The sequence below is a fragment of the Lutjanus erythropterus genome, chromosome 3 (assembly GCF_056507025.1).
Source record: "Lutjanus erythropterus isolate fLutEry1 chromosome 3, fLutEry1.hap2, whole genome shotgun sequence".
NCBI lineage: Eukaryota > Metazoa > Chordata > Actinopteri > Lutjaniformes > Lutjanidae > Lutjanus > Lutjanus erythropterus.
Window position 1 is genome coordinate 37,881,265 of NC_139319.1, and position 11,055 is coordinate 37,892,319.

General features: G+C 39.2%; 1 protein-coding gene across 1 annotated transcript in view; it reads left to right on the forward strand.

Annotated features, from left to right (window-relative positions):
* The window catches only part of gcgrb (glucagon receptor b), a 71,183-nt gene extending 65,681 nt beyond the window's left edge, over positions 1 to 5,502 (forward strand). The window contains exons 11-14 of the mRNA XM_084714161.1: positions 154 to 242; positions 2,585 to 2,729; positions 4,482 to 4,523; positions 4,887 to 5,502. Coding sequence (XP_084570287.1) covers positions 154 to 242; positions 2,585 to 2,729; positions 4,482 to 4,523; positions 4,887 to 5,300 — 690 coding nt within the window. The 3' untranslated portion in view covers positions 5,301 to 5,502. The remainder of the gene's footprint in view (positions 1 to 153; positions 243 to 2,584; positions 2,730 to 4,481; positions 4,524 to 4,886) is intronic.
* Positions 5,503 to 11,055: the final 5,553 nt, after the last annotated feature.

Consider the following 11,055-nt stretch of genomic DNA (forward strand, 5'->3'; position numbering starts at 1 on the left):
TGTGTGTGTGTGTCCAGTTAAAATCCGACAGAGCACAGAAAAACTCCAGATATTTTAGGGAGTCTCTGTCTCTCTTATAAATTATGTCATCCACAAAAATGTACATATTTTGCATATCTGTTTGCATCCATTCAACTTCACTCCTTGTTTCAGATTAACTTCTTCATATTCATCCGAATTATAAAAATCCTGATGTCTAAACTCAGAGCTCATCAGATGAGATACACTGACTACAAGTTCAGGTGAGTTAACTATTTCTTATTCTGAAAGACAAAACTAAAAGGTGTGGGGGGATACTCGCCAGGTTTTTCACTGAAAATAATGCACCTGTATGTTAACGGGAAACAATCAAGGCACTATCAGACTCCACAGAGCTGAGAGGAAGTGCAGAGCTGGTTGAGAATTGTTTGCAGGTTCATCACTATGGGCGATCCCCTTTAACATACAGGTAGTCATGTGATCCATACAGAAACACTGATTACAGCATAGCCACTTTAAATCTATAATATGTAACATTTCATATGTAAAATGTCTAAAAACATGAGACATACTGTATGTTATATATTATATATAAATTATCCCAAATGTTTCCACCAATGATCAAACTGTAATTTATTGAAGGAAACGGTGCATGTCCTGCTAGCTAATTTCCCTTTTGTTATAGAGAAGTGAAGCCCCTCCCCTTCTGGTGCTCCATGGGACTTTATTTCAGAAAAAATATGAATGTTCTCCATGACAAGAGAGTTTTTTTTATTCCTGTTTGTGTCACAAATGACACATATAATGTTTATCAATTTTTACAAGATAGGAAAGTCGTAGACATCATAGCTTCGTTTATTAGATTGTGGAGAGAGAAAGTCATGACATCTGGGTGTGTAGACTTTCTAACTGTATCTTCACAGTCTGATACTTAAACAGTTTTACAATAAACTGATGACAGTGATTTTCTTGACTTGTAAAATTATCTTTTAAATTAACAAACATTATACATGTGATTCATAGAATACCACACCAGAAGGGGTGTGACTTAGGGTCCCTTTATCTAAAACTGCTTGACATATGTTATATATTTTATCCCAAATGTTTCCAGCGATGGTAAACCCTGGAAAAATGGAATGGAATTAAGGCAGGTCCCAGGAGAATTAAGGGACCTGCTAAAGCCAAGAAATGAAGTTGTTATCAGAAGGTCACTGAAATACAGAAGAAATGTCTCTATGAAAATGGCTTCAAAGAAAAAAGAGCGCCTTGCCACAGCAAGGTGATCGATGACTGCAACAGGAAGAGGGGGTGAAGGAGAAGTTTCCATCCCAGAGAGACAGAGGACAGAATAAGTGAGGATGTTCTCCTGCACAGGGATTACAGGGATAACATACATCATTAAATTAAAGATGATAGGCTTTGTGTCTAAATTTACAATTATATTATAATTTGAAACGCAGTCAAAGAGGATAATGTCATCATAATTGTGGAGTGTAATTCATTTTTTAAACTCAAAATGTCTTCAAACTAATGAAATATACAGTCATCAGAGAATGTCTTTGGTCTGGATAACAGCAGACTGATGAGTCTACGGCAGGTCAGGAGCACTCAGAAATTGTGTCCATATCTGAAAGAAAATTCAAATTACGAGAAAACTGGTGAAGACGACTAGTTCTCCTAAATCAGTCGTACACATCACTTAGAAACAAATCTGTTCATACAAGTGGTTCTTGCATGAGGCCCATTGTCCTGCAAAAAGCAGAGGTGGATTTAACTAATTACAAATACAAATTATTTGGGTACTTGCAATCTACTTGTGTACTGAGTACAAATTGAGTCGATATCCAAACCTTTCATCTACATTTTTGTAGCCAGTAAGGAATAAAGACAATGATATATGGACAACAAATGAAACACTGCAGCAGCACTGGTTTGGAATAAGGATTTTAATCATTAATCAATTAATCACCATTAAAATTTTACCCAACAAAGAATCAAATAGCCAAATTTTAATCAACAGTCTAAAAATAGCAGTAATTGCACCTCATTTAATATTGTTTTGTTTGGTGGAGCCATTTGTTGAATAAGACATCTTAAACTTAAAAACTGACAAAAAAAAAAGCGAATATAATAATAAAAAAGAATGTGTTTTGTATTTAAAAAATATTAGTGATTAATCGATTGTTAGCTTTTTCATTGGTTAGGGAAAGTGCACAAAACTGACAAGAGGTGAGTGTGATCACTGAGCAGAACAGAGCAGGAGTTTGGACTCTTGGACAAACAGAAACCCTTTTTGATTGAATGCTGCTATTGAAAAGGCATTAAACATCAATAGTTACAAAGTAGAAGAGTACTTTACACTTTAACTTAAGTATTTTTCTAGCACTGGTACTTCTGCTTGTAATTTTAATGATGTAACAGTACTTGTACTTGAGTACAGATTTTCAGTACTCTTTCTACCTCTGGAAAAAAGGGCAGTTTACCTGGTCAGAGGGCAAGAGGGCAGGTGCTAGAGCGTCACCTGGGGTGTGTCTGTGCACGTGCCTGCTTGTAATATCTTATCTTTACAACTATTCATTGTTTCCCTTTTTCTCCTCTGATCCAGATTAGCAAAGTCCACTCTGACTCTCATCCCTCTGCTTGGGATTCACGCCATCCTCTTCACCTTCGTCATCGATGAATCCGTCCCTAAAGGCTCCATGCTGCGGCTCATCCGCCTCTTCTGTGACCTGCTGTTCAACTCTTTCCAGGTCAGAGCTTCATATGACACTTCACTCTCACTTATTCACACTTCAGTCCTTTGAAAATTCGTGTGTTTCTCTGTGTTTTCTCTCTGTATGTCTGTATTTTTCTCTAAGGACGGATCATTAAATGCATTTTTACTCCCAGAAATCTGATTATAATAAAACTGGATATATGTTCAATCTTACATTTGTGGCATTTTTACAGCAGCTGGCATCTTTCTGATAAATTTAGAATAAATATTCTACATCAAAAGAAACATCTGGCTTACTGCGCTAACATGCCTTTAATCCATTTCATATTTAACTAGTGGAAAACATTCAGCACTTTCAGAGGAAGAGTTATACATGATTATACATGATGGGCCTTCAGTAAACCACTACACAAATGGATGAATGATGGATGAATAGTATTAGTATTTTAAGGATGTTTTTCTTGTCAACAAACAAAGTTTCTGTTTACATTCAGTGTTATTTACAAAAATGCCAATGCATGTATCCTTGAGAACTTGAATGTTTTTCCTTCCTCTTAAAACATTTACAAAACTGATTTCTTAAATATTTTAAATCCTGCATTGTTTACACCCTTCTTGACTTGCTGGCAGTCTTCATCCTCTTCTTCCTCTTCCCTGACCTTGTTGGTGTGTTATATATGGTGGTGGACAGAGAACTGGAAATCTGTACTCAAGCAGAAGTGCTGTTACATTACTGAAATATTACTCAAATGCAAGTAAAACTTCTGGTGTTAATAAATAATTAAATAGAAGTACAAAGTATTCTCTTCCAAAACTACCTGCCATTGTTGTTAAATGCATTGTCAATATCAGGCATTCAAGTAAATAGGTTTCTGTTTCTCCAAATCTTCAGTCTAAGTTAATCCCAACTCCTGCGCTGTTCTGGTCTGTGGTCACACTCACCTCTCCAAACCTGCCCACTGCAGAGTTGTTGTTTTGCTGTTTGTTTGTCTTTATGTTAACATTTTAGCTTTATATTATTTGCTGCAAAAATGCAGATGAAAGTTTGGATGTTCAATTCCAATTGTAGCCTTCTCAGGAGTGCATTATGATTTTAAAGCTGCACACAAAGTTTCCAGTTCATTGCCATGGCCTCTAGTGAAAAAATGCTTCACTATGTGGAAATTTCATATCTTTTTGTTTTTAAATCAATCAATCAATCAATCACTTACCCAACAGTGAACATAAAGTTAAATGAGATGGAATGATTAATCTATTATTGATTGACTGTTAAATTAATCTGCATCTAGTCTGATAATCGGTGAATCATTTCACATCACAGCGATGACAGCTGCACTGAGCTGTGCACCACAATACACACACTTTACATTCTGTGCAGACAGGAAAGCTTTACAGCAACCAGACTTCTGCAGGGTTAAAAGACTTTCAGACCTTTTAAATGCCACACACCCACCACCAAATAACTCCAATAAAATGAAGAACCTTTAGTAGTTTAAAGAACCACATTAAGTATTAATGAAGAAATGCACCTTAAATAAAGAGGTTCTTCAACTGGTGATGGCTCTTTGTAGAACCAGAGAGGCTTTTAATCATTTGCTTTTTAGACAATGTAATTGTCACGAACACATAAATTATAAGATATTTTTTACAGTAATTAAGGGATTGAATATTTAACATTTAGACATTTAATACACAGTAAAAAAAATATATAATAATATTCGTAATATTCGTTTCTTTTCCAGTATCTGACATGATTGAAGTGTTATAACTCTCCCTTGTGTTTCAGGGTCTGCTGGTCGCCATCCTGTACTGCTTTGTCAACAAAGAGGTGAGACAGATGTGCCTTCATGTTGAGCCCCGCCTTAATTTAATCTCTGCCACTGCTGCAGTTCCTTCCTCTCCTTTCTCATCATCAGTGTTCCTATTGCTAGTCTTTATCTTTTAACTTTTATACCTCTAAAAGCTCAGTATTCGCTCTAGTTGCACTTGATTCTTTTGTCTACAAAGTAAGAGAGACACAACATCATCCATCTGCTAATCTCTAAACCTTTAAATGTAGTCTTTGGCAAGAGCGGTCCATTTGATGAAGTGCTCGGTGTCTTATTTAATCTGCATCTCTCGTCTATCTGCTCTCTCTCTCTCTCTCTCTCTCTCTCTCTCTCTCTCTTGCTGCCATCCCATCATCCCTCAGGTGCAGTCAGAGATGCTGAAGAAGTGGAAGAGGTGGAAGCTGGGGAAGGACATTGATGAGGAGTACCGCCACACCCACAGCCACACGCCGCACATCAAGAGCGGCAGCATCGCCACCGGCAATCTGCCCTATCTCCCCGACAACAATGCCAGCGACCCCAGCGGCGACTCGCCTTGCCTCAACAAAGCTGACAGAGGCCCCTCCTGCTCCGCCGCACCTGAGGAGAACCGCCGACTGGTTGTCTCCTACAGCAACGGGACCGGGAAAGGCGGGCCAGCCAAGAGCAGACACGCCCTGCAGTTCTCTTTCCTGCCACACAGAGGCGCCGCCAGTCACATCAGCACTGCCACAGAGGACGTGTGTCTGGAGGAGAAGGCGCAGTACCCTCTGGAAGGAGAGGAGACTAACGTCTGAGGACAACCTGCTCTGATCCCTCGTCACGAAAACTTTCACTGATCAGTGTTTATCATGCGCCAACAAGACAGCCTGAGTGAGAAGAGAATGAGGACATGACCCACACAGATCAGGATGTTCACTGCTGGAGGAGGAAATTCAGTTTTAACCTGCCCAGCTGCAAATATCTATTGGTGTGTGTGTGTGTGTGTGTGTGTGTGTGTGTGTGGGCTTGCTACACCATGCATTACAATATGGCTTGTATCCAGATTGTATCTAGATATGATTTAACCTGATTACATTTACACCTGCCATTAATATGTTTTTCCACTGTCCACATTTAGAAAGGATCAGGATTAGTGTTCCCAACTCTGATCCTTTTAAACCTTGCACTAAAATGTGTTTTGGGTGATCGGATGGCAATAATGTTTAAACATATGAAAGTTCAGGTGCAAATGCATGTAAGATGCATTGAGGACGTATTATGATCCAATCAGGTAAACCACCCCCAGAAGGGGTCAGTGATATATTGTGACCACATTAACGTCTTGTACAAATAGTTGATGGGAAATCACAATGTAGTACTGAATTCTGGGCTGTTTTTCACTGTTTCTGTGTTCAGGATTTCTTGGGCGGACCTGAAACATGGCTTGAGCCATGCACCCCCCAACACTATAAGCCCCCCTTCCCTTACCCTCCCTAACAGTCAGTTACGAACATACCTCTTAGTCCAAATCATTCCATCAGTTCACTCCAGCCCACTGAATTGCATTTTGGGGGGCATAAACATATTGAAAAACTCACCAAATTTGGCACACACATCAGTCCCAATGAAAATTTAAGTGTGATATGGTTTGCGGCAGTGGAAGTGGCAAAATAATTTGGCCACACCCTTTAACAGCCCCTGCAGCACATTTCATCCATATGCATGAAAATCAGTACACATATGTATCACACCCAGACGCACTAAAACATCTCTTGGAACCCATAGCCCAAACCCACCAGGGAAGTGGCGATTTTGAGTTTTGTGGTAAGTTTTGGCGTGTTGTATTTTAACAAACTCCTCCTACAGGATTCATCATAACAACTTCAAAATCACTGTGTACCATCTACACTACTTTGTGATCAAAACTTATTAAAAGATTTAGCTGTCGATGAAGGGCGTGTCCGTAGTGTGCTGTTGAAATTTGATGCCCCCCCTGAACAATTCTACATGAGAACATTCCATGACAGTCATAGCGCCACCTACTGGCAACAGTAAATCTCATGTTTTAGACTTTGACATGCTGTTGACCATATCCACCTCAAATCCGGCACGAAAGGCCTTAAGACCATGGTAATGCTGTATTGTGAAGATTGCGATGTGAATTGCACACGAAGGTTGGCATGGCAAAAGTCAAGGTTTCGCCAAAACACAGGAAACTGCATTAACTTCAGCATACTAAGTTGAATCTGCCTGAAACTTCACATGTTTATTAACAGTCCAGGCCTGAACATGTACAAACATGTACGAAAAATGGTACACCCATGTATTATGCCCAGGCAAACAAAAATCCCTCTTGGACCCATAGCCTCAACCCAAAAGGAGATCAGCCATTTTTTAATTTAGTCAGAAAAAATATAGCTGACTTCAAAATTTGTGTGTACCATCTAGACTAGTTTGTGGTCAAAAGTTATTAAAAGATTTTGTCAGTTGGCAAAAGTGATCCTGACTGGATCTCAATGTGGACACTGGAAACACACTTTAATACAAGGTTCAGTTGTAATCAGGTTAAATAATATGCAGATAAACACATTTATAAATAAACATTTATAAATGAGGCCCCTGTGTTTTCATGTGGTCAAGCACCATGCGACTGCTATCTGATCTAATTAATGCAAGGTGTAAATGGGGTCATTATCTGCTCACCCTTGTGCCGATTGAAGGTCAGGTTTAGTTTTCTAGTCCACAAAACACTGCTGGAGTTCAACAAACAATTCAAGTAACTGGTGACCAGTTTTTAAGTGTAAAAGACCACCAAAAAGAACCTAAAAGTCCTCTATGCTGCTCATTTGGTGTAATCCATGTCTCCAAAAGCCCCGTCACTTGCGCATGCACACCATCACAACACACACACCCAGTTCAGACGGTGTGCACATGGACATGGCTCCAAGCTGAGGATCTACAATTAAGATTTAGGCTAAAAACAGGGTGTAAATGATGTATTTTGGGTCAACTTGCCATGTTAGGAGACCAGACGAGCAGTGTGGAAGCATTTTATGTTTTTTTTTTTTTTTTAAACTGGTTGCCATTCACTCACATTGTTTGGGATATTCTGCAATGCTGTTTTCCGGTGAAATAGTAGTTAAAGACTGAATTTTAATTTTTGGGTGAACTACCCCTTTAATTAGCATGGTCCAAAAACTGCGAGTGTACTACACAACTGTATCTGTGGGGTCCAACCAGATCTGTGGGGCCAACATGATGGATCCCATAAGTTTAAAGGGCTGTTTGAGGATTTGTTTTCAAGTTAGGGTAAGTTGCGAAGGAAAGTGTTATGTCTATGATGGATATAGTAACACAAGCCTCTGTGTGTGTGTGTGTGTGTGTGTGTGTGTGTGTGTGTGTGTGTGTGTGTGTGTGTGTGTGTGCGCGCGCACGCGCAAATGGACGACTGCCATTTCGACAACGACCCTGCTCACATCTGTCCATCTGTACTGCTGTTGCCACTGTGAGCCATGCTTGTGTTGTGTCTGTTTGCAGCAATGGACACTCATTTGTGGTACTCTCCTCCAAAAGCCTCTCAGTGTCAAGTTTGTTTTTGGTTTTATGAAACTGAATGTGCTCTTCAGCTGGCGTGACTCTTGACGTCTTGTTCATGGAAATGAGGATAAAAGGCAGAAGTGAGCGATTCACCAGACACCAGCGACTCTGGTCCCACGGTGTTTGGCCCTGCAGAGGCAGCCTCACAGAGGACGGATGCTTTGATCCTCACAAAGAATTTCATGTTTTAATTATTCTGGTTTTAAATGACTGAAGCTAAACAAGAAAATAATAATAATAATATAAGTCACATGCACATTCATGTCCTCCCTTTTTATTTATACTAACTCCATCCTTTGCTTTTTGTAACAGAATTTCCTGCCTGAATGTAAATGAACAATGGAGAAATATGGGTGAAACAATATTTAAGTGTATATATGTGATTAGAAATATGTCCACAGCACCTGGATTTATCAGGCGCGAAGACTTTTAAATTCTTGATTTGTCTTAATGCAGACTTTATACATGACACACTGGTTAAACGTGACATAACTAGATGACTCAGTCGTCTTTCGACATGAAATTAAGAGTGTTATCCCAAAAACAAAAGCCCATTGCTCCAAAAATACTCACTCTGGAGATGGAGTTCACTGACCTCTGGCTTTACCACTTTCCAGACTCCATTAACATTTTGCTCAATTTAACTGTTATGATCATCTACTCCTTCTAAGAGATAATTAATGATTCCTTACGACTCATAAGCATTTGTAAGCACCAAAACAAAAACAGACATTCTGCAAAGGAGGACATGCTGGATGCAGCATTGCTGTCAGAGAAGCCAGCCTTTCACCCTCCTTCAAGGGCAACCACATTCATTTTTGGATTTTCAAGGTTTTTATATCATTCTGTTGCTTTCCAGTAGTGTTGCTTATGTATACAATCCAAATAATTACATTTTGGTCAAATTACTTAGGTTTTTGGGTCAAAATGCTATTTTTCCAAGCCATTCCAAACACTTTTTTCCCACGTGACGTAGGTTTCTGCATGATGATGTTGGTGTGTAAACCCCTGAGGTTGAAGGAGCAACATGTAAGTTAACTCTAACCAAACAGGGGGCAGCATATCGCCCTAGTAACCTCTAACTACTGCTGCTCACTATACTCTCTGCTGTAACCCTCTTTGGTTGTAGCTAGCCTCCTAGCTGTCGTTAGCTCAGTTGGCCGGACCTGTGGCTCAAAGCGCTGGGGTCGGGGGGGTAGGGTTATGTTTACACCGTTGGCAAGTGAACTGGGAAAACAGCGCACATGCCAAACTGGGACCAAACACAGTCTCTGAGACCAAGAGGAACAAGTTTGACAATGTCTGGAGAGACATGAAGCGGAGAGAAGGAAGAGGGAGGTTGGGCATCAGAGAGGCAGCAGGGACCCACAATATTTTCACATCTAATGCAGTGAATTAAGGATTTATTGTTAACCAAACCAGAGCTGTTGATTGTTGAACAGTCGACAGACAAACAAAGACTTTTTGGCGAGTTTTATTTTGTTTATGTTGAGTTTGAGGTGTGTTTTATGAACAAACTCATCTTAGTTTGGTAACAGAGAGAAACTTGAATTCAGAAAATAGATGGTTTATTGTGGACAACCGGCGTAAGAATATTTTCTTTGTTGATATTTTTAGAGTTCATTTTGTTTTTTTAGACTATAAAATCTAAGCTCATATACAGTATATCTCCCAGCTGAGCCACCGGGAGAATCGGATTCCTTTCGTGTATGGGGAGAGGAGAGGGAGGACATCAACGCTTTAACCTACGTCACTGCTTTTGTAACAGCTGAGTGAGCGTTTCCATTTGAAAAACCCTGAAAAGAGTCGCCCTTTAATCTCTGACGACATATTGTGGTCATTTTGTGATTTAGAGCAGCAAATATATTACAGATTTCTCCTTTAATTGGATTAAAAGTATATTTGAAAATGGGATTTCTGGTGTTTTACATAAACTGAAGTACTTCCACATCACATTGTTCATACAGCTTCATATTTTTTTCAGTCATACAGGTGCAGTATGCACAACGTATAAAAGTCCATTTATATGCCAGAAATGTTGATTGTTGTGATTTATTTTTCTGCTAATCGGATAAGGGCTCATATTTCATGATGCAGAAAGCAAAATGTGCCACACAGAAACACTTTATTTCCTTTTAGACCAAGAAAATCAGCAAATGAAAGCAAGCAAATTTAACTGCAAATGTGAATTCCAAATGTGATCAATTTCAGTCGCACTGGAGCCAACAAGGATTTTCACAAAGGGATTCCTGTAGTGAACTTTTTGATCAAGGATGGCAAACAAGTATTCTGTTTGAAGTGTAAGAGACGGCACTGTACACTGTAAATATTGATACAAGTGAATATTATAAAGACAAAGCCGGGTGGTTTGGGGGATGTGTTGATGTTCTATGTTTTTGCTTGCAGTCCAGGTGACTGAAAAATGAAAATATACATGATTAATTATCTTGAGAAAAAGAAGACTCTTGTTTCACTAAACATGATTGTACCTGTACTTTTATTTAAAATGTTGCAAGTGTTAGGAGGGTCACAAAGCAAACAATGTCATGAGAGAAAGCAAAAAGTTTTATATGAAAGCCAATTTATTGTGTCTCTGTGGATCCAATTAAACTGAATTCTGTCAGCAAAAAGGTGTCAGCATATATTTTGTCAAGTCAACATGTGAGAGGAGGGAGACGTTGATCGTTGTCATTACCCTGTAGTTTCAGTCTACTGAACCTGAGCTGACACACTTTTGACACATTTCTGAGACTGAAGTGAAAACATTTTCACTGCTAAAAAAAAAAAACACGTTTCAACATTGGCTGAAAAAATCAGACAAATAAATTCTTGTGCGTGCATATCATTATGCGGTTATTCCACATCATGTTTGACTGCAAAGCCGATCAGTGGACTTACTATCAGTCAACACGCGTGTTTCCATTGGAGATGACTGCAACATGAAATTATAATGACTCAACTGTGTGCTGTTGC